At 47.5% G+C, this 23,004-nt stretch overlaps 1 protein-coding gene across 1 annotated transcript in view; it reads right to left on the reverse strand.

The window, feature by feature from the left end:
• Nucleotides 1-17,636, reverse strand: part of CAPN12 (calpain 12) — a 35,226-nt gene extending 17,590 nt beyond the window's left edge. The window contains exons 1-9 of the mRNA XM_083627167.1: nucleotides 17,375-17,636; nucleotides 15,085-15,160; nucleotides 12,504-12,625; nucleotides 11,379-11,512; nucleotides 6,003-6,171; nucleotides 4,437-4,520; nucleotides 2,805-2,890; nucleotides 1,804-1,878; nucleotides 877-1,049 (exon numbers count right to left, since the gene is read on the reverse strand). Of these exons, the coding sequence (XP_083483293.1) occupies nucleotides 877-1,049; nucleotides 1,804-1,878; nucleotides 2,805-2,890; nucleotides 4,437-4,520; nucleotides 6,003-6,171; nucleotides 11,379-11,512; nucleotides 12,504-12,625; nucleotides 15,085-15,160; nucleotides 17,375-17,602 (1,147 nt within the window). The 5' untranslated portion in view covers nucleotides 17,603-17,636. The remainder of the gene's footprint in view (nucleotides 1-876; nucleotides 1,050-1,803; nucleotides 1,879-2,804; nucleotides 2,891-4,436; nucleotides 4,521-6,002; nucleotides 6,172-11,378; nucleotides 11,513-12,503; nucleotides 12,626-15,084; nucleotides 15,161-17,374) is intronic.
• Nucleotides 17,637-23,004: the final 5,368 nt, after the last annotated feature.

Raw genomic sequence — 23,004 nt, forward strand, 5'->3', positions numbered from 1 at the left:
ATCTGAAGGCAGCTCTGCATAGGGAAGAGTTTGCTTGATGTTTTATGAAGCTTTTATAGTTATTGGAAGCCGCTCAGAGTGGCTGGGCGGGGAACTAGTAGTAGTAGTAATTCAAATATGTTTTAAGAAACACTCAGAGCTCATCCACACCTCTTGAGATCTTGGCTCTCACCCTCCATATTACTGCAATTTTGGGCTAGGAACCAGAAGACATTTCCACTTATCAGAATATAACATGCATTTATTGAATCAGCTACAGTGGACGCTTGGGTTGCGAACATGATCCGTGCGGGATGCACGTTCGCAACCTGCAGCGTTCGCAACCCGCATCTGCGCACACATGGGTTGCGATTCGGCGCTTCTGCGCATGCACAAAGCGCGATTTAGCGCTTCTGCGCGTGCGTGACCGCCGAAACCCGTTCCGGTACTTCCGGGTTTCCGCAGTCCTCGACCCAAAAAAACACAACCTGAAGCGGCTGTAACCCAAGGTATGACTGTACTCACTTTTAATCTTACCACGAGTAGCACACCACCACGTCCACACAAGCATGCCATGTTCCCACAACATTCCTTGCCTCATTATCTGCTTGCATTTTCTGCAATGTCCCGAAGGCGATAGGTCTCCCCCACCTTGCCTGTGTTGCATCTGCCTGGGGCGAGGGAAATCTGTGACCCTCTACATGTTGTCCAACTCCCACACTCATCGGTCCTAGCCAGCAAAGCCGAGTCATGGACGGATGATGGGAGTTGCAGTCCATCAACCTCAAGGCCACAGACCCGGCGCCATGCCCAATTAATCTGCTCCGAGCTCTGAGCTTCCGTGAGCCCTGCCAGTGCCGCTGCTGTCTATTCCCCTTCCCACACTCCAAGGATTACCCCAGGGGTTGAAGGTCCGGTGTCCACCCGCAGTGTGGCCTTTGACCCAGCTCCCTTGGAAGCAGTCGCCGCCGTACCAGCCAGAGGGGGAACTCTCCCCTTCTAGCCCATCAGTGCGGAAGTGGCAGATCTCCAAGATATCGAAGTGATGTATGAAGTCAGACAGTTGCATCCTAGAGAGAGAGAGCAAAACAGGGGGAAGTATGCAACACCATGGTTTTCCCAGTAGTGATGTATGGAAGTGGGAGCTGGACCATCAAGAAGGCTGATCACCGAAGAATAGATGCTTTTGAATTCCGGTGCTGGAGGAAACTCTTGAGAGTCCCATGGACTGCAAGAAGATCAAACCTCTCCATTCTGAAGGAAATCAGCCCTGAGTGCTCACAGGAAGGACAGATCCTGAAGCTGAGGCTCCAAGACTTTGGCCACCTCAGGAGAAGAGAAGACTCCCTGGAAAAGACCCTGATGTTGGGAAAGATGGAGGGCACAAGGAGAAGGGGACGACAGAGGACGAGATGGTTGGACAGTGTTCTTGAAGCTACCAGCATGAGTTTGACCAAACTGTGGGAGGCAGTGGAAGACAGGAGTGCCTGGCGTGCTCTGGTCCACGGGGTCACGAAGAGTCGGACACGACTAAACAACAACAAAAAAATACTGGGGCAAGGGTTAACCCTGACTGTTCTCTGACTACGGTGGTCCCGCAAATGCTGCTGTCAGTTCATTGGGGTGGTGCTTTTTTTCAGCCAGAGCGCAGTTCCGGCACCTCTCAGGACCTATTTTTCTTGGGGGAAAGCACTGGTTAGGGGTGAGGGCGTTTGCCTGCCAATTTGGGCATACGTCAACGTGAGCTTTTAACCTTTTTAAACACTCCCTTGCAGAACTCCACCCCGCAAAAAAAGAGTTAAGATCTGGGGCTCTGTTTCTTACCAAAATTCCCCATCTTCTTGTTTCACATGCAGCTGCTCCCGGAGTCCAGGGTCCACATAACTCCAAAGAGGTGAGCTAGGGCAGAAAAACATGGGCATTCACAAACGTACTTCGTTGGAGAGTTTCATAGGCAAAAAAGTTGGGCTGGATCTACACTGACCTGTTTAACGTTACTAAAACGATATTATATATATATTGATCTAAAACGTCGCAGGTCATACTTTCAAATTAAAATGTTTTTCTTATCTTATTGTTCCGCCCCCCCCCCCCCGGCCAAACTCTGCTGGATTCTCTGCAGCGGCCTCTGGTGTCGGATTTTAATAATGATTTAAGAATGTTAAGAGCAACGCGGCGTTTGTCACTCTGCATTTTGAAAACGATTCTTTCACCCTTTTTTTACGTTATAAACCGTGAGTGTAGATACTTTCACCCTTTTTTTACGTTATAAACCGTGAGTGTAGATACGTCCCTGGTTAGCAAAGGTGGCCACCGTCAACGCTGTGCAATTTAAAAGCACATTTAACACACATTCGAAGCATGGTGGCTTCCCCCCCAATGATTCCTGGGAGGTGCTGAGGATTCTGGGAACTGCAACTTCGTGAGGGGTAAGCTGTCGTTACCAAGATTTTGGGGGAGGGAATGAAAAGGTCTTGAAGGGACACCTGAAAGTGAAAAAGCAAGGACAATTGCCAAATCTTTGCTGGAAGAGGGCCAGTCACACTAAGTTCCTGACTCCCATTGTGGACCTGCTTAAGCCTTTTCAACATTAAAACACTCTGGGACGTGAAATGATTACGGGACTTGCCCTAGAAATGGAGGCTGTGGACATGAAACTCAAGAGGACCACACAGCTAGCTATCAAGAGACCCACATAGATCCATCATCTCAGGCACCCCCAAATTTTGCAAGGCAGTGTAACGTGATCGCTTGCTCAGAATGCCTCTCCTGGTATTGTTCCCTCTGCCTCTCATCCTGCCCCAAGAGCCTCCAGGCAAACTCACGTGTCGCTCCAGCTGCCGTTCCACTCAACCCTGCCCCATGGATTCCGTAATCGCAGCAGCTTCACCTTCTGGCCCCCCACATGGACCTAAGAATGAGCAAAATAAATAGCAGGTGGCCCCTATGTTTTATAGCAGAGAACAGCCACCAGGGACATTTTTAACACAGAGACCCCAAAAGGAGTTGAAGACCAGGGGCACTGCCAGGTGCTCAGAAGAACTGGGGCACGGGGTACAAATCTGCAAGCAATTTGCACATTTTGCTATTGCATTCGTATCCTGCTTTTCCTCCAGGAAGCTCAAGGCAGTGCAGGTCGTTCATCTCCTCCCCTTTTAGAATCCTCACAACAAGCCTGCGAGGTAGGTTAAAAATGATCGGCAGGGACTGGCCTAAGGTCACCCGGCAAGCTTCATGGCTGGGTAGAGACTTGAACTCAGGTCTTCCGGACCCTAGTCAGGTACTCTAACCACTTTGCCACACTGGCTTTCCATTGGCCCATGCCAATTTAGATAGATGATAGATAGATAGATGATGATAGATAGATAGATAGATAGATAGATAGATAGATAGATGATAGATAGATAGATAGATAGATAGATAGATAGATAGATAGATAGATAGATGATAGATAAAGGTAAAGGGACCCCTGACCATTAGGTCCAATTGTGGCCAACTCTGGGGTTGCTCATCTCGCTTTACTGGCCGAGGGAGCCGGCGTACAGCTTCCGGGTCATGTGGCCAGCATGACTAAGCCGCTTCTGGCGAACCAGAGCAGTGCACGGAAACACCGTTTACCTTCCCGCCGGAGTGGTACCTCTTTATCTACTTGCACTTTGAGGTGCTTTCTAACTGCTAAGTTGGCAGGAGCAGGGACCGAGCAACAGGAGCTCACCCCGTCACGGCGATTCGAACCGCCAACCTTCTGATTGGCAAGTCCTAGGCTCTGTGGTTTAACCCACAGCGCCACCCGCGTCCCAGATAGATAGATAGATATAAATTTAGGCCAAATATGAAATGAAAAGCTGCCCTGTAAGAAAAGCTCTTCTAACAACAACAACAACAGTGAGAAAGGAGAAAGGAGGGAGGTGATCCACACTGGTACAAAATATCTCAACCTTGAGAGCCAGTGTGGTGTAGTGGTTAAGAGCGGTAGTCTCGTAATCTGGGGAACCGGGTTCGTGTCTCCGCTCCTCCACATGCAGCTGCTGGGTGACCTTGGGCCAGTCACGCTTCTCTGAAGTCTCTCAGCCCCACTCACTTCACAGAGTGTTTGTTGTGGGCAGTGGCGTAGCGTGGGTTGTCAGCACCCGGGGCAAGGCAAGTAATTTGCGCCCCCTAACCCGTGGATTTGCGCCCCCTAACCCGTGGATTTGCGCCCCCTAACCCTAACCCCCAGATGTTGCGCCCGGTGCGGCCGGCCCCCCCTGCACCCCCCACGCTACGCCACTGGTTGTGGGGGAGGAAGGGAAAGGAGAATGTTAGCCGCTTTGAGACTCCTTAAAGGGAGTGAAAGGCGGGATATCAAATCCAAACTCCTCCTCCTCTTCTTCTTCTTCTTCTTCTTCTTCTTCTTCTTCTTCTTCAGCCTTGCAATTTCCCTGGAAGAGGCTGATCTGGAATCTCCCAAGACATACCTTGCAGAATCCGGTGATGGAATAGGCATGCCCTTTCAGCAGTTTCTCTGGGGTTTGTAGTTCAGTCTCCTCAGGACCACTAGCCTGAAGAAAATCAGGATGGACAGCACAGTCAGACCCACACCATCACCCAGAACAATTGGGTGACTAACTCTCCCCCCCCCCATTTGTCAATAGCCTTGAATATGTCTCTGAATACCAGTTGGTAAGAGGAGAAGGTTGTGGCACTTGGGTCCTGTTTGAAAGTATCCCACGAGCACCTGGTAGGTCACTGTGAGAATAGGATGCTGGACTAGATCCCCTTTGGCCTGATCCAGCAGGTCTCTCCCTAGAGTTACGAGTTTGTGGGTGCCAGCCAGACTCCTGGATCCAGTAAGAGTTAGAATTTAATGAAGGCTTGGGGTGTTTGGCTGAGTGCTAGATGCTTCGAACTCCTGGATTCAGTAAGTGTTAAAAGTGTTAAAAGGCTAGACTCCAGGGTGACAGGTGTCAGGTCAGGGAATTGGAGGCAGAGAAGGGGGAGAGAATGGAACAGAGATGCGGTTCCTTTAATTAGCAGCTGCTCTTCCTCGGAGGAGGAAGGTGATGAAGGGCTGTCAGGAGGCAATGAATCCGAGAGGGGGGAGCCAATTCCGGGGCCCAGCCACTCTTGCAGCAGAGGAAGGAAGGGGGTCGGGCTCAGGAAGTGGATATGCTGGGGGAAACGGACTCACCATAATGGAGACTGACTTTTTTGAGCTCTTGTAAATAGCTTGAAGAAACCAATAAATCTTTGTAAATATGGCTGGATTCCTGGACTCTTATCTCTACTAGCACCCACCAATCATTCCTGACAACAGGCCATTAAGAGAACAAAGGATTAAAGGACTGGGGGCCCTCCCTCAACAGATAGCCAGAGTTTAGAGTGGAGAGGTTAGGAGAGATGTGACTTAGAAGGAAACCGAGGGAACATGGCACTAGAGAGCAATATTTTATGTCTGCTTGGATCTAAGGAAGCTCCTGCAGCCAATCGGAAGCTGCTGAAGCCCCGTCGGATGTTCAGCTTCCAAAAATAGTTCACAAACTGGAACACTCACTTCCAGGTTTGCGGCGTTCAGGAGCCAAAACGTTCAAGAACTAGGCTGTTCGGAAACGAAGGTAGGACTGTATTTAAAACTTTCAGTCCCCACTCCTGATCTTTTTGGACCTTAACTTTCATCAATCAAGACTGAGAGCTAGTATCGGGTGCTGGGTCTGGCTCAATAGAGGCTTGGGGGTCTCAGCCCCTGGGAGCTGACCCACAGCTTGGTTTCGCCACTGAAGCCGCTGAGAAGATATTGCCAGGGATTTGGGTAGCTGGGTGTGCTGATGACACCAGTGGCGTAGCGTGGGGGGTGCAGGGGGGGCGGGCCACACCGGGCGCAACATCTGGGGTTAGGGCAAATCCATGGGTTAGGGGGCGCAAATCCACGGGTTAGGGGGCGCAAATTACTTGCCTTGCCCCGGGTGCTGACAACCCACGCTATGCCACTGGATGACACTAGGCCCTGCAACCCCCTTAAATGAGTGCCCACCCCCCGCACCTACCATAGTGCTCGCTCCCATCATAGACCGCCTCTTCAGCGCCTCTCGGATGATCTTGAAAAGCTCTGGGTTAGGTGTTTTTAGCAGAAAGGTGGTCCCAACTCCGCCGGTGAAGTCCACAAAGGCTTCATTCATCATTCCCAGACTTATACCCTCGTAGGAGCCATTCAGCCTTTGCAGGAAGGAAAAGGCGGGAGTAGAGTAAAAATACCCAAACAGATTGAAGAACAGAAGAATGAACAGAGGAATCTCAGTGAAAAAAGATTTGGAGATTTGGTCAAACTTAAAGCTTTCCTTGTTAGGTCGAATTGCAGTTATAAAAATGAATGTATTGCCAAGAATGTTGTTTTTGTTCCAAGCATTGCAAATAATGGAAAAAATGGACTGTTTCAAGAAGTGGCAAAAAGATATATCTAAATTTGTCTGGCAGGGCAAGAAGCCCAGAATTAAATTTAAGATATTAATGGATTCAAAGGAAAGAGGGGGGTTTGCCCTGCCAGACTTTAAACTCTACTATGAAGCGGCAGCTTTCTGCTGGCTGAAAGAATGGCTGCTTCTTGAAAACACAGACATTCTGGATTTGGAAGGTTTTAATAACATTTTTGGGTGGCATGCATATTTGTGGTATGACAAGGTTAAAGCACACAAAAGTTTCAAAAACCATATTGTCAGAAAAGCACTATTAAATGTCTGGATCAGATATAAAGATTTGCTGGAAAATAAAACTCCAAGGTGGCTGTCGCCAATGGAAGCTAAGGCAGTTAAAAAGTTAAACATGGAGTCGAAGTGGCCAAGATACTGGGAAATTTTGGAAAAGGAAGGGGACAAATTGAGATTGCAGAGTTTTGAGAAATTAAAAGGGAAGGTGAGAGATTGGCTGCACTATCATCAAATAAATGAAGCGTTTAAATTGGACAGTAAAATTGGCTTCCAGGTGGAAAAATCAAAATTGGAGACAGAATTGTTAGAACCCAGTACTAAGAATTTGTCAAAAATGTACAACTTGCTGCTGAAATGGAATACACAAGATGAAACGGTTAAATCGGTCATGATTAAATGGGCTCAGGACATTGGTCATAATATCTTGTTTGCTGATTGGGAAAAGTTGTGGACCACCGGGATGAAATTTACGGCATGTAATGCTCTAAGAGAAAACATTATGAAAATGATAGATAGGTGGTACATAACCCCAGTCAAGCTTGCAAAGATTTACCATTTGCCTGATAATAAATGTTGGAAATGTAAAGAAAAGGAGGGTACATTCTTTCACCTTTGGTGGACGTGCCCGAAGATTAAGGCATTCTGGGAAATGATCTATAATGAACTTAAAAAGGTATCTAAATATACTTTCCCTAAGAAACCAGAGGCCTTTCTCTTGGGTATTGTCGGACAGGGGGTGTTAAAGATGGATATAACTTTCTTTTTGTACGCTACAACAGCAGCTAGAATACTTATTGCGAAGTACTGGAAGACACAAGAACTACCCACACTGGAAGAATGGCAGATGAAGGTGATAGACTACATGGGCCTGGCAGAAATGACGAGCAGAATCCGAAACCAGGGAAGAGAAGCAGCGCAAGAAGAATGGAAAAAGTTTAAGGACTATTTAAAGAAATATTACAAAATTAACGAAAGTTAGAATGATGTTGGACTGGAAAGTAAATGGTTACTATTAGCAAGGGTTAAGACAAGGAGAATAAGGAAGATTAGATTAAATTCAAATTAAAATAAGGGAAGATTTGCTGAGTAATTGATAAGAATTTGGAATACAGAAAAGGGAGGCATGAGGAAGTCGGGGAAGAAAGGTATAAGAAATTAAGATATGAAATGGTACATGTTTTTTGTTTTGTTTTTGTTTTTTTGTCTGTTTATGTATTTGTTATATGTTTGTTGTTATAAAAACCTTTAATAAAAAATTATTTAAAAAAAAAATGAACAGAGGAATCTGCTCTGCACTACGTTAGACCATTTTTCTATAGATAGACCTTATGCAATTGTCTTCTCTGTACATCCAAGGCAGCGATCTACTCAATGCCACACGTTTTTCGGTCCTGAGACAACCTCCAACATTCCTCAGATGAAAATGGGGGTGCTCTGTTCTACTTTGGTGTGGGTGGGTGCCCCCCAACCCCATGCCCCATATATAGGCACACTGCCCATGGAATATGGGGAAAGGGTGGGGCTGGCAGAGCTGCCCCAATAGCTGTTACCAAGAGGAGTGTGGAACAATACAGTGCCGGCAAAACGCCTTGGTTACATGCGGTAAAATTGTGAGGCTTCCATTAACCCGCCTTGTGCGTCAGAGGAGGCACCTGTACCAGATGTTTACAAGGCAGCCCTTCTGTGCCAGCAGTGTAGTCTCTATGGTTGGCAGATGTGACCTCCAAAAGGCCCCTGTGCACCATCGCGAGGCAGGCCCCCCAGGCTGCTCCTGCTGCTGCCATCACCGTTGAGTGGATGCGTTGAGTGGTACCGTCTGGCAGAGCTGAGGAGGCAGCAGAGGTTGACACCTGGACCCCGCTCCTCCCCTCCCCACAGGTCCCATTGCGCCACCATGCAAGGCTGGGTCACTGTCTCCTCTCTCCCTGCTCCTCCTCTTCCCTGCTTTCAGAATTCGGGACTTTGCGTTGCATAGTGAGAAGCTGCAGTGGCTTAAGGGTTTCACAACAGCCCCAGCATTTTCAGGGCAGTTGGAGACTATGGAATGACAACTCTTTGTACAGTGGTACCTCTGGATGCAAATGGGATCCATTCCAGAGTCCCGTTTGCATCATGAGCAGAATGCAACCTGTGTCTGCGCATACGCAGGTCGCGATTTGCCGCGTCTGCGCAGGTGCGTGACGTCATTCTGAGCGCCTGCGCATGCGCGAGCAGCGAAGCTCGGAAGTAACCCGTTCCGTTACTTCCAGGTCGCTGCAGGACGCAACCTGAAAACGTCCAACCTGAAGCGACTTTAACCTGAGGTATGACTGTATTTCGTTTTTGAAAGTTGGTTAGATGAGGGTCTAGCTTAAGGCTGGGTGATATGTTGATATATCGTCCAAAACCGGTTTGAATTCCATATTGTGAGATTGGTTTCAAAAATTTTGCCCGGGCCATATATTGAGAATCATGTGTGTGTGTGTGTGTGTGTGTGTGTGTGTGTGTGTGTGTGTTTGCTATGTAAAAATCACAATGCGGGGGAAACTGTGAAGTCAGCCAATGCCTCTACATAGCTCCATCCTTATTTCAGACATTGTGATATATCAGTATATGATATACCGAGCTATAGCTTAGGGCTCCACTCTCTTGGGGGGCCCCAAAAAGACTTAAAAAAAACAAAACCTGGATGTACATTTCCAAAATACAAGATAAAATAACACCTACATACAGCAACAGTGTTTTGTGTTGTATATGGACCTATTAAAGGTAAAGGTAAAGGTACCCCTGCCCGTACGGGCCAGTCTTGACAGACTCTAGGGTTGTGCGCCCATCTCACTTAAGAGGCCAGGGGCCAGCGCTGTCTGGAGACACTTCCGGGTCACGTGGCCAGCGTGACGAAGCTGCTCTGGCGAGCCAGCACCAGCGCAGCACACGGAAACGCCGTTTACCTTCCCGCTATAAAGCGGTACCTATTTATCTACTTGCACTTAAGAGTGCTTTCGAACTGCTAGGTAGGCAGGAGCTGCGATCGAACAACGGAAGCTCACCCCGCCGCGGGGATTCAAACCGCCGACCATACGATCGGCAAGTCCTAGGCGCTGAGGTTTTACCCACAGCGCCACCCGCGTCCCTATGGACCTATTAGGTCCATAAATTACCATATAGCATATATTAAACACAAAAACAGCGACAATTTGTTGTTGACAAAGGACAAGTGGACATATAAAGGGGCCCATTACCTTCAGTAGCTTGGGCCTCATCAGACCTAAATCCGGGCCTGGGTATATCACCATGTTTAGCCGGCCATATATCACAAAGTTGAAAACTAGATATTGCCCAGCCCTAGTCTAGTTAAAGCTGGGAAACCTGTGGACCTCTGGGTATTGCTTGACTACAACTCTCATCAGCTGCAGAGAGTTATGACTGTGCTGGCAAAGGCTGGTGAGAAAGGGAGCTTGCCAACACCTGGAGGACCCTCATTGCTGCTCCGCCGGATGTTGTTGGACTCCAGGACCCATCAGCCCAGGCAGTGTGGCCAATGCAGAGGGGTAATGGGAACTGTAGTCCGACAACAGCTGGAAGGCCTCAACTGTCATGGACTGGCCAAATGCAGAGGAGTGGTGGAAGGCACCAGCTGGGGAACCCCCAAGGGAAGAAAACTCAGAGCCCAGGGATTGGTGGTGGGACGACGATTAGTGGTCAGAGGGAGAAGAGGGAGAAGACTGGGAGGAGGAGGTGTCGGAAGCTGAAGAGACAGGGCTTAGTGAGCGGGGAGAGTCTGTGGCAGAGAGCAGTCCAGAATCAGAGGCAGAAGCAGAGGCTGGAGAGGAGGGGGGCCCAAGAGGCAGCTGAAGCATAGCTGTCAACTTACAGATTTGAAAATAAGGGACCAGCAGCCTCGAAAATAAGGGATCAGCAGCCAAAATAAGGGATTTTCCGAACACAGGTATGTTCAACTTCTGAGCCCCTCCAAGCCAAAGGCAGAAAGCCCAGCCAGCAGCCAAACGAAGCCTCAAGCGGTGGTTCCCACAGCACAGCAACCCAGCAAAGGGGATGCAGCAAGGAAAACCACCGTCACCTCTCCGCTGGGAAGTGCTGAGCAAAGGCGAGTCCCCAGGCAACACGGCCGATTTGATTGGCACAAGGCATGCAAGCTCCACCCCCCCGTCGTTCTTAGACTCCTTATTGGGTGAGCAACGCAGCCAAACAACACAGTTGGAGCCTCCCTCCTCCCTGGCCGGCAGGGAGGGAGGGAGAGGAGCTGCTTCCTTCGAAACCCGGGAAATTTAAGGGACATTATCAATAAGGGACAGCAGCGGGACACAGCGCTGGGATAAGGGACTTTCCCGCCCAATAAGGGACAGTTGACAGCTATGAGCTGAAGAATCCAGGGAGTCTCCCCCTTCTGCTGTGACCAGCTCCCTTCCCCCCATCTCTTGGAACACACAGAGAAATGAAAAAGGATGAGCAGAGATTGGTTGTGCACAGACACAGTCTGCAACTGCTTGGCAAAAGCCCTGCAGAGGGGGGTTCTTAGGCAGCTGTGGGAAGGCAGGGACCTTTTATCCTTAGAGCTGCCGCATTTGGGCAAAACCTACTGAGCTGCTGGGGTCACCAGGCCTGCGCTGTCTTAGTTTCTTGAATCAATAGTTGACTTTATCGCTGACCTATGCTTGACTCTGGCTCCCGACAACGCCCAAATTAAGCAGTGCATTAAATAGCTGGTGTTCCACTCACTTGGCGTAGGCTTTCTCCAACAAAGGCATCCAGAACTCATCCTTCTCCTCTGAGTGCACGAAAATCAACTTTCCATTCACAGTGGGCAGAAAGTCATCCACCACGACATCTACCCACTGCCCATACTGCCAGAACTAGGAAGCGGGTGGGTGGGAGGGAAATGAATGAGAATGAGATGCTTTTGATTAGGAAAACCACTGTTCTTTGCCTGCCCTCCAGATGTTGTTGGACTACAACTCCCATCAGCCACAGTCAGCATAGCCAATGGTCAAGGATGATGGATGTTGTAATATTAATAGTGCTGATTGCAAGGTAACAAAATCGGCTGGCTATGAAAATGGATTAAAACTAGTAGAAGGTTGAGAAGGTGATAAAAAAAGAAGAATGAAGCGGTAACACCAGGAATGTAATGGACATATGCTTGCAACGGAGCGCTGTGGGTTAAACCACAGAGCCTAGGACTTGCTGATCAGATGGTCGGCGGTTCAAATCCCCGCGACGGAGTGAGCTCCCGTTCCTCGGTCCCTGCTCTTGCCAACCTAGCAGTTCGAAAGCACGTCAAAGTGCAAGTAGATAAATAGGTACCGCTCCGGTGGGAAGGTAAACGGCGTTTCCGTGCGCTGCTCTGGTTCGCCAGAAGCGGCTTAGTCATGCTGGCCACATGACCCGGAAGCTGTACGCCGGCTCCCTCGGCCAGTAAAGCGAGATGAGCGCCGCAACCCCAGAGTCGGCCACGACTGGACCTAATGGTCAGGGGTCCCTTTACCTTTACCTATGCTTGCAACGGGAGTGGGAAACCTAATTACTTTTGAAAAAATGTATTAAATTTAAATAATTTGGGTGCATTTGTTAAAATTCAGAAACTAATAAAAATTATTTAATTAATTATTTGAAAAAGGATGATGGGTTTTGTAGTCGTATGACACCTGGAGTTGAATGACATTTGAAAGCCTCCAGGATTCCATTCTGACGCTGTAAATTCTGCAATCCCTGCACCTCCGTGCTAGGAAATGGCTTTGCCTAGGCTTCGTTTTCACCCAGCAAAGTACAAGGGTAGCAGTGATGGGAATAAGCTTTGACCAGGGACCTGACTGGACCTCCTGGAGGGGATGTAATGAAAGTCACCTGGAAGTGGAAGATGCCAGCATAGTCTGCCGTCTCAAAACTTTGACTCTGTGGGACCACCCTGTGCAGGAGATGTGGGTACAATGTGAGGGATGCTGCTGCTGCCAGGAACCAGCAGTCGCCTGTCAGAGGTAGAAAGAAGATGGTTGCTATTTATTTATTTCTACACTGTTTGAAAGACCAAATGCTCCAGAAAATAGATGCACAACATCTCAGGATTCTATAGAAGGCGGCATCCACACCAGCTTAATTTAATGAGGATCACACAGAGATCAGGGCAAGTTCGTACATCGAGTATTGTGTACATATGACTCCCCCAGCGAAGAATTCTGGAAACTGCAGCTCAGCCCCTCACAGAACTACAGTTCCCAAGATTCTTTGGGGGAGCCACGTGCTTTAAAATTATGTTGTGTGTGCAGCCCTGGGAACACCTGCCTGTTTCTTCTACAAGCAAGGAATTCAACTGCTTATCTGAATTAGGAACAGAAAAGAAATTTGGTTTAATGTGCATCATTCCCATGGCCCCAAATACCTTCAGAATTCGTAGTTCTCTGAATTTTGAGATAATGGAAAGTGTGCACAAAAATGAATTGCATTAGGAGGGGGAAATGGCTTGCAAAAAGGTGTATACTGGGCAAAATTTCATATAAAAATATACAGTAGGAGAAATGAACACTTAAATTGTGACAATTTTTTTTGCGAGGAATTTCCAAAATAAATAAATCACTAGCCGATGCAGAAATGTGGCAAACTGAATTTAAGATGATAAAAATGCAAAACAGAGAGAAGCCACAATGGAAAGATTTGTCCATTCCTAATATGAATTATTTGATTTTATGGGTTCTGGTCAACAAAATGTGGGGTTTCTTGGTGTAGAAATTTTTGTGGATTATGCACAGCATTGAAAATAATACCAATTTCTCACCATTTGTGTTGCGTGTTTAACAGCAACTAGATACATAAAGCACGAGATGAAGGATTTGTCATCTTGACGCTAAAGAAAGCTTCGCCTACTGAATTCCTGACTGTCGGACTGCTGTAAAAGGCACAGCAGCAGGAAGAAAACAAATAGCAGCTCTGTAATAATTTGGTTTATCACTAGTTGTAGGATTGATAAGGAACAAAGAGTTTTGAAACCTTCTCATGTTTGTAAAGCGAAGCTGCTTTCTACACCCCAGACATAAACTAGTCGTTAAATGTTAATTGATAACGGCTTTCTTCCTCCCAACGCATTATAGAAATGATGGTTTAGTGAGGACAATACTTGCAAGAACTGCTAGCCCTGTCCTGGTACTACAAATCCCAGGGTTCCCTGAGGGAAACCACATCCATTAAGCTGGTTTACTTCCGTTTAGCTAGTTTACATTTGTGGTAAAGATGTAACATCAGGCAGCCAATTAGACTTGCCTTTTCATAACCGTTCTTGGCATGCACAAATTTAGCAAGTAGAAAGACAGCTTTACTCATGTGAGTTTTACTATAATGAAGAGGATTACAGAGAGGATGAAATCGTGCTCATTCTAAATTTCGGTATGCCAGGCTGCCACCGAAGGCACAGGGGCAGCACCAAAAGAAAAGGGTGGCAACTCAAAATTAATGAATGACTATGCCGCTGTGGGTTAAACCACAGAACCTAGGACTTGCTGATCAGAAGGTCGGCGGTTTGAATCCCCACAACGGGGTGAGCTCCTGTTGCTCAGTCCCAGCTCCTGCCAACCTAGCAGTTCCAAAGCATGTCAAAGTGCAAGTAGATAAATAGGTACCGCTTCGGTGGGAAGGTAAACGGCGTTTCTGTGCGCTGCTCTTGTTTGCCAGAAGCGGCTTAGTCATGCTGGCCACATGACCCGGAAGCTGTACGCCGGCTCCTTCAGCCACTAAAGCGAGATGAGCGCCGCAACCCCAGAGTCGTCACAACTGGACCTAATGGTCAGGGGTCCCTTTACCTTTTTATATCAACAAACCTCTAATGCAGGGGTCAGCAAACTTCTTCAGGAGGGGGCCTGTCCACTGTCCCTCAGACCTTGGGGGGGGGGGCAAACTATATTTTGAAAAAAATAATGAACAAATTCCTATGCCCCACAAATAACCCAGAGATGCTTTTTAAATAAAAGCACACATTCTACTCATGTAAAACACGCTGATTCCCAGACCGTCCGTGGACCAGATTTAGAAGGCGATTCGGCCGGATCTGGCTGCCGGGCCTTAGTTTGCCTACCCATGCTCTAATGAAATACAATGTCCCCACTGTGGGAGGACATGTGGATCCTGAATTGGCCTCCACAGTCACAGACTCATTGTTAAAACCTTGTTTATGGAAGAAATCTTACTCGGCTACGAGTGATCGCCAAAGAAGAAGTGGTGTGTGGCTGACTCTTTTCCTAGCAGAGACGCTCTGCTGTTTAATTCTCTAAATCTGCGTCAGAAATGCAAAAGTTGATGCTTTCTCCCCACTCCGCAAAGTTGTAGTCATACAGGTGACAGTTTCCGCTGTTGAAGGCGCAAAAGTCAGGCCAGAAAGCAGGGAAGAAAATTTAACAGCAAAGCAATAAGCTACAGAGAAGGCAAACATATGACACATTACCCAGTTTCCCCTGGCGGACGTCTGTACGGTTCATTCCTTCACAGATAAAGCAGGGCAATTGGGGCTTGCAGATGTCCTGCAAAGACAACACGGAAAAGTTGTTTCCATTACCTACTTCTGCAATAACAGGCTGCTGAAACAAACCTGGTGCAACCAGGAGGAATGGGCTTTTGTGTGCAGGGACTGTGTCCAGTTCTGGTACCTGAGAGACAGTTCCTTGGCTTGGAATGCACTCGGTGCTTTCCTTCTAAGAAATCCCCAGCCCACCAGGTGAGCTGGAGGTGTAAACCTGGCTTTCCACATTTTAGAAAAGTTGGGTCCAGCGCTGAGGGCCTTCTGGCGGTTCCCTCATTGCGAGAAGCAAAGCTACAGGGAACCAGGCAGAGGGCCTTCTCGGTGGTGGCGCCCGCCCTGTGGAACGCTCTCCCACCAGATGTCAAAGAGAACAGCAACTACCTGACATTCAGAAGACATCTTAAGGCAGCCCTGATCAGGGAAGTTTTTAATGTGTGACATCTTAGTGTATTTTTGGTCTTTGTGGAGAAACCCAGCCAGATTGGCAGGGTACAAATAAATTATTATTATTATTATTATTATTATTATTATTATTATTATTATTATGTGCCTCCCCACCTCTCTGCCGAGCGGTGGCAAGAGCCCATGGGGTCTATATGTTCCTTTCTAGAATTGAGACACAGCAGAAACTGTCGTAGCTTTAAGAAATATGGTTTATTCACTGATTTACACCTTCAGTCGGCATGGAGGAAGTCCAGATCTTACAGCACGGTCCTTTCAAGAGGGGCTTGTCCCCTTCAGCCCTGGAGTCCAAGACACCTCTCCCCATCAACTCTGCAGCCAGCCTGCCCAAGATGGATCCCAGTCTTTCTCTGCCCCTTCTTCCCCCAGCACTCCTTGCTGCCAGACTCTCTTTTCCTGTTGCCTCAAACACACAAGTTACCCTGACAACTTTCCAAATCCCTGCCTCTGTGTTTCTTAATGGCCCTAGCTTGGCCGGGTCGTTTTGATTAAGCTAGCACAGGAATTCCCTTATTTTTTTGTATGTAATGTTTATTAATTTTTCTGTTTTACAATATAAAATACTCAGTTTTACATCCTTAAAATATCAGTGACTTCCCTTCTTCTCTTTCCATGGTTCATTTTATATACCGTATCATAAATCCCTGCATATTTTACAAAAGCTACACCATTCAAAAGGGACGCGGGTGGCGCTGTGGGTTAAACCACAGAGCCTAGGACTTGCCGATCAGAAGGTCGGCGGTTCGAATCCCCGCGATGGGGTGAGCTCCCGTTGCTCAGTCCCTGCTCCTGCCAACCTAGCCGTTCGAAACCACGTCCAAGTGCAAGCAGATACAGTAAATAGGTACCGCTCCGGCGGGAAGGTAAACGGCGTTTCCGTGTGCTGCTCTGGTTCACCAGAAGCGGCTTAGTCCTGCTGGCCACATGACCCGGAAGCTGTACGCCGGCTCCCTCGGCCCATAGAGCGAGATGAGCGCCGCAACCCCAGAGTCGGTCACGACTGGACCTAATGGTCAGGGGTACCTTTACCTTTACCTTTACACCACTCAATATTCCATTATTACACACATCAAAACTTATTTACACTGTTGAACATATCTGAATGCTGCCAACATTTTCAGCTACACAATCATTTCCCATATATTCAATAAACATTTTCCAGTCTTCTCTAAATGTACGTGCTTCTTCTTCTCTTATTCTGCATGTTAGGTCTGCAAGCTGAGCAGTTTTTCTCAGCTCAAGAATTACTCTGCAGCTTCTATTTCTCCCTTCACATCCCAAATCAACAAAACCATACCATTTATTAATTTCTGGGGTTTAGGGGTCCCCCCCCAAAATGTATAACACCTATGTTACTCCCTCCCCCCTCCCAAGATGCTAGCATCCCCAAAACACTCAACAGACTGGCTGTTGTACAATGCTTGCTTCTTTTGGGAATTGTATTTTTTGCTCTATAAGACTCACTTTTTTCCTCCTAAAAAGTAAGGGGAAATGTGTGTGCGTCTTATGGAGCGAATGCAGGCTGCACAGCTATCCCAGAAGCCAGAACAGCAAGAGGGATCGCTGCTTTCACTGCACAGCGATCCCTCTTGTTGTTCTGGCTTCTGAGATTCAGAATATTTTTTTTCTTGTTTTTCTCCTCCAAAAACTAGGTGCGTCTTGTGGTCTGGTGTGTCTTATAGAGCGATAAATACGGTGCTCCTGATAATCAATGAACTGGATGTAAAAGGAGAATGTCTTTGTTTTGACTCACCTTTGGCCTCTGCCATACCACCCCCTGGGCTTTCTTGGAGCCAGGTCCCAGCTTATTGTATCCAAGCGACTCGGGGCTGGGTTTGAAGTTGGGGTCGACGAAGAGCGATCCCTGCTGGAGACACTGGCGCTTCAGCTCCCCATAGTCCTGTCCCCCGTAGGGCAGGACTCGGGCAACTGCCTTGGCATCATCCTTCTCCAGGCAGATAGTGATTCCGGAGGAGGCCATAGCTGAGATCAACGGCAGCTGAGTTGTGGACTTGGGTTGGTTTATATAGAGGCAGATGAAAGGGATGAGCCAAGGGGTTGCCTCTCCCAGGTTGGCTCAAACCGGAACCGTTCCACTTCCCGACTCGGGTACAGGGACTGTGCAATTTTCCAAACTGATTTTATCAGGACTGTGGTCACGTAGGACAAAGGGGTCCCTGCCCTACCTATCTCGGCCTGTTAGCAGCCAACGCCTTCCACAAATGGGTGTACATTGGCTTTATTATTTTCAACTAGCCTTCCCTGTCGGCTTCCTCTTTTGTAATCTCAGTACTGCCCCTGTAAAACTTGGCGGAGAGGAAGACGGGGGCAAAAGTTGAATGAGTTGGTTTTTGTATATAACGGCAGCAGCTCGAACACTACGCCCAAAGAGGGGAAGAAGGAGAGGTTCCAGGAAAGGAAGAATGGCTGTTGAAGAGCATGGAGTGCACGGAACTGGCAAGACTGGAGAACAAAAAAATGGAAAATCCATCGAGGACTGGAGACCTTTTACTGAGTATTTAAAGAACTACCGCAGCAACATGAAAACGCGAGCAGGGCTTGAAATATGAGCGACAGGGTTAAATAGGTTAAAACAGATGTGTCAAATAGTATACAGTAGACGCTCGGGTTGCGAACATGATCTGTGCGGGATGCACATTCACAACCTGCAGCGTCCGCAACCCGCAGCGGCGCGGCTGCGCATGCACGGTTGCGATTCAGCGCTTCTGCACATGCGCGACCGCCAAAACCCGGAAGTAACCCGTTCCAGTACTTCCGGGTTTCGGTGGTCCGCAACCCGAAGTAACGCAACCTGAAGCATCTGTAACCCGAGGTATGACTGTATGTGAAATATGCAGCATTCAGGGGTAAATATGGAAACCATGGAAGCGGGGATGGGAAGCCAATGGATAAAGTAATTTATGGTCTGTTGAACTTTGTAAAGTTCAACTTTTTTGTGAAAAATCTATAAATAAATTAAAAAGAGAGGGAATAAGTTGGTTTTTCCTGTTGTTGGCACTGGCTTCAACGTCTGCCTGGCCTCTCTGCCTTCCACCAATCGCAGCAGTCACCAGCCATCACAGCACCGGACTTCTATGGAGTCACGCCATTGGTCCATCTAGCACAATGCTGTCTCCACTGACTGGCAGCGCATCTCCTGGTTTTTCAGACGGGGGTCTGTCCCAGTCTGTCCTGGAGAGGCTGCCAGGGACTGGTTTGGGGGATTGGATTTGCAGGCGAAACGGAGGCTGAGCTATGTCCCTTCTCATGTCCCTTCTCAGCTAAGAAAATGGTTAGCCTTAGACGCATATAAATGTCTTTGTCACTAAACAATGCCTCCTAAGTCTTGCTGGTGTTCAAGGCGTCACAAGACTCTTCGGTTTTCAGTTTTGCCTTGAGACACAGTTTGGCTGCTGGAGAGTTAATTCGCCCATCCTTTTCCGGATGCCATAAAAGCGTTTAATCTTTCACAAAGGGATGAGGGAGGGCCTGGCCATCTGTTGCGGAGCAAACATTACTCAAGGTGGTTGGCTAATGGTTAGCTATCTTATTTATCAGGTTGGGAAGAGTTGGATTCTGCTGCAAGAACGCCTTTAAAAAAAAAAAATATTTATTTATCATTTTTCATTACAATGTTTCACATTAATTATAACCATACATTGAATCATTGACTTTCCTTCCATCCTTCCATGGTTCTATTTATTTATCAACTACCGTATTTTTCGCTCTATAGGACGCACTTTTCCCCCTCCAAAAATTAAGGGGAAATGTGTGTTCATCCTATGGAGCGAATGCAGGCTCCTTGACTTCAGCGATAGCAACGCGAAGCCTCTGAAGGGCAGAGGGAGCGCTCCCTCCGCGCTCCAGAGGCTTCGCGTTGCTTTCGCTTAAGCCTGGAGAGCAAGAGGGGTCGGTGCACACCAACCCCTCTTGCTCTCCAGGCTTCAGGGATAGCCGCCTAAAGCCTGTGGAGCGCAGTGGGACCTCGCGCTGGACCTCAGTGTCCGGGCTGAACAATGGGGGTGGAGATGCTCCTTCAGGTATACCGGGCCTTTGAGGCCGTTTAGGACTTTAAAGGTCAGCACCAACACTTTGTGTGGTGCCCACAAGAGTCTCACCACCAGTTTGCAAAAGGGCCCCACAAGGTCCACGTCAGAGCTTTCCAAACCTTTCATGTTAGTGACACACTTTTTAGGCATGCATCATTTCGCAACACAGTAATTCGGTTATACTACTAGAAAACCGGAGGTTAAACTAACCCCTTTCCAGCCCCGGGAGGAGCGCAGGGAACTTTCATGTGACACACTGCAGCCAACACACTAATGTGTCTCAACACACAGTTTGGAAAGCTCTGGTCCATGTGGCCTTTTGTAAGTTGTTGACTGATGGACAACTCCCATCAGCCTCAGCTGCAGTGTCAATTCTTGACCAAGGCCCAAGCCAGGATGATGGCTTTTCCAATGAAGGGCTCTCCTGTGCCACCTTTGAAAACCCACCTTTTCCCAAAACGTCTTGCTCATCGTTTCCCTCCAAGGTTCCCTTGCATTGCTGGTTGTCCACTGTTCTTGCAGTCCAATGCAGTAGGATCACACATCCTGCCCACTTGTTTCTTGGATGTAGAGTCATGTGGCTTAGTTTCATGCTGCCCACAGACCCTTTGTTATAGAACCGTAGAATTGTAGAGTTGGAAGGGACCCTGAGTGTCTTTCAGTCCAACCCCCTGAAATGCAGAAATCTCAGCTAAAGCATCTGTTATGTACTGAGTTGAATAGGATCCAAACTGCAGCAGTCTGATTGGTCCTAGAACAATAGGATTCAGAATGCAGCAGTCTGATTGGTCCTAGAACAATGCAGCAGTATGATTGGTTGGCAGGAACCACCCAATCATGCTCCAGATAGAAGTGAATCCACAACCTGATTGGCTTACAGTAGAATTCTGGAATTAGCCAATCATGTGCAGCCCATTGTGTAAATAATGTATATAAAGCAGATACCTTGAGGGGACTTCCATTCATTCCTCCTCACCACTATGAGCTGAATAAAGAGCATGAAATCACTTTGCGACTCTGAGTATATTTCAGCATCCATGGCAGATGGCCTTCCAACCTCACCTTTAAAACCCCCAAGGAAGGAGAGTTCGCAGCCTCCGGAGGGAGCCTGTTCCACTGTTGAACAGCTCTTACTGTCATAAAGTTCTTCCTGATATTTAGCCAGAAACTCATTTTTTGTAACTTGAAGCTATTAGTTCAAACATAATCATAGAATCATAGAATCATAGAGTTGGAAGAGACCACAAGGGCCATCGAGTCCAACCCCCTGCCAAGCAGGAAACACCATCAGAGCACTCCTGACATATGGTTGTCAAGCCTCTGCTTAAAGACCTCCAAAGAAGGAGACTCCACCACACTCCTTGGCAGCAAATTCCACTGTCGAACAGCTCTTACTGTCAGGAAGTTCTTCCTAATGTATAGGTGGAATCTTCTTTCTTGTAGTTTGGATCCATTGCTCCGTGTCCGCTTCTCTGGAGCAGCAGAAAACAACCTTTCTCCCTCCTCTATGTGACATCCTTTTATATATTTGAAGATGGCTATCATACCACCCCTTAACCTCCTCTTCTCAATAATAATAATAATAATAATAATAATAATAATAGCTATTGCACCCATGCGGGAGCCCCCCAAAACTCTCCACAAGGCAGAAAATCAACTGGGGATCTTGAAGGGGGAAGCGATTTGGAGACAGCTTCCTGTCGCCAAGAAGGAGCATCGGTTGTGTAAAGTATACCAGCTGGAAGTTCCATTACCGCTTTGTGAGGCACTTGATCAGAGTACAACTGAAGAACAGATGAGAAACGAACCTTTAATTATCATTGTCACCAGCATAGCCTTAATGAATACAAAGTAAAGCATTAATATGTACAGAGGGATAATGAAGCCTTAAAGGCCTTTTCCCATGGGTGGGTGCGCATTGCTCCCGGGGAGGGGAAAAGGAGCCAAACAGACACCGAGGGTTAAATTCAGTGAAAGAGGTTTATTTCTGCACTCCAGATAGCAGAAAGGCACTGCGTGATAATTCACAAGCAAGTACAACTTTTGCAGCCATTGCACACAGCATATATCCTTTTTTTCAGGTCCCCTTTCCCCCTTTCTCCCCCTCCTCGGGAGCTCTGCCTCATGAGTTCTGCATCCTTGAGCATGCTCCTGGCGTCATCCCAGGAAGGGAGTTGAGAAGCAAGGGGGGGGGGTGAGAAGCCTGTGCGCCAGCCGTGTCCAAAATTGTTGCAACTCGACAAGAACAGGGCCATTCATTCGTGTACTGATAAAAAAAGAACACTTTGCTTTGCCTATACAGCAGCATCTGTGAGAAATACTGTGAATAGCTGAATCTGTGTTAAAAGCTGAAGCTGTGGATTTTAGAAGAGAGAAAGGGGAAATTTGGGGCCTATTTTGGGGCCTTAGTTTGGGGTAACTACACAGTCAGGTTTGGGGAACCCCCTCCTTCAATAATGAAATATACTCAGAGTCGCAAAGTGATTTCATGCTCTTTATTCAGCTCATAGTGGTGAGGAGGAATGAATGAATGTCCTCTCAAAGTATCTGCTTTATATACATTATTTACACAATGGGCTGCACATGATTGGCTAATTCCGGAATTCTACTGTAAGCCAATCAGGTTGTGGATTCACTTCTATCTGGAGCATGATTGGGTGGTTCCTGCCAACCAATCATACTGCTGTATTGTTCTAGGACCAATCAGACTGCTGCAGTTTGGATCCTATTCAACTCAGTACATAACAAATAAGATGCCCCAAATTACTTGCTGGGTGTCCCCACCCTGAACTTTTTAGGCTGGCTACAGGGCAGCCAAGCAGGGCTTTTCTTACGTCGCAGTGATAATCTGTGCAAGCCATGGACCACTCCAAGCGTCTTCCCCAAACACACTTCAGTTTTCTGCCATGTTTATTATTATTACTGGATCTTAAGCATGTGGTTTTGGCCAAATGTTTGTTTGTTTTTTAAGCTGATGTGAGGTGTGTGTGCTTTTTTAAATTGAATAAACTAACTCATTTAAAATATGAAGGTGCAGCAAAAATACAAGTGAGACTTTCACAAGTCGTTGGGCACATACAAACTATATTTATTAAAATGAATAACCCGGGTTCCTCTTTCGGCCTCCGTTCCGCACGAGAGGCAATTCGCCATTTCACTCGGCAGAGGGCGCCCTTGTGGTCAGAACGGCGTCGGAGTCTCTTGTCTTAGAATCTTCTCTTTCAACTCGGCGCCACCTTGGAGTTCAACCAATCACTGCTCCTCTGTATCCTGCCTCGCCCCCCCCCATCGCTATTACGCATGCGCTGTGTCGCCAATAGATGATATTAACATA

Source organism: Podarcis filfolensis (assembly GCF_964270895.1).
Source record: "Podarcis filfolensis genome assembly, chromosome: 8".
Taxonomy (NCBI): domain Eukaryota; kingdom Metazoa; phylum Chordata; class Lepidosauria; order Squamata; family Lacertidae; genus Podarcis; species Podarcis filfolensis.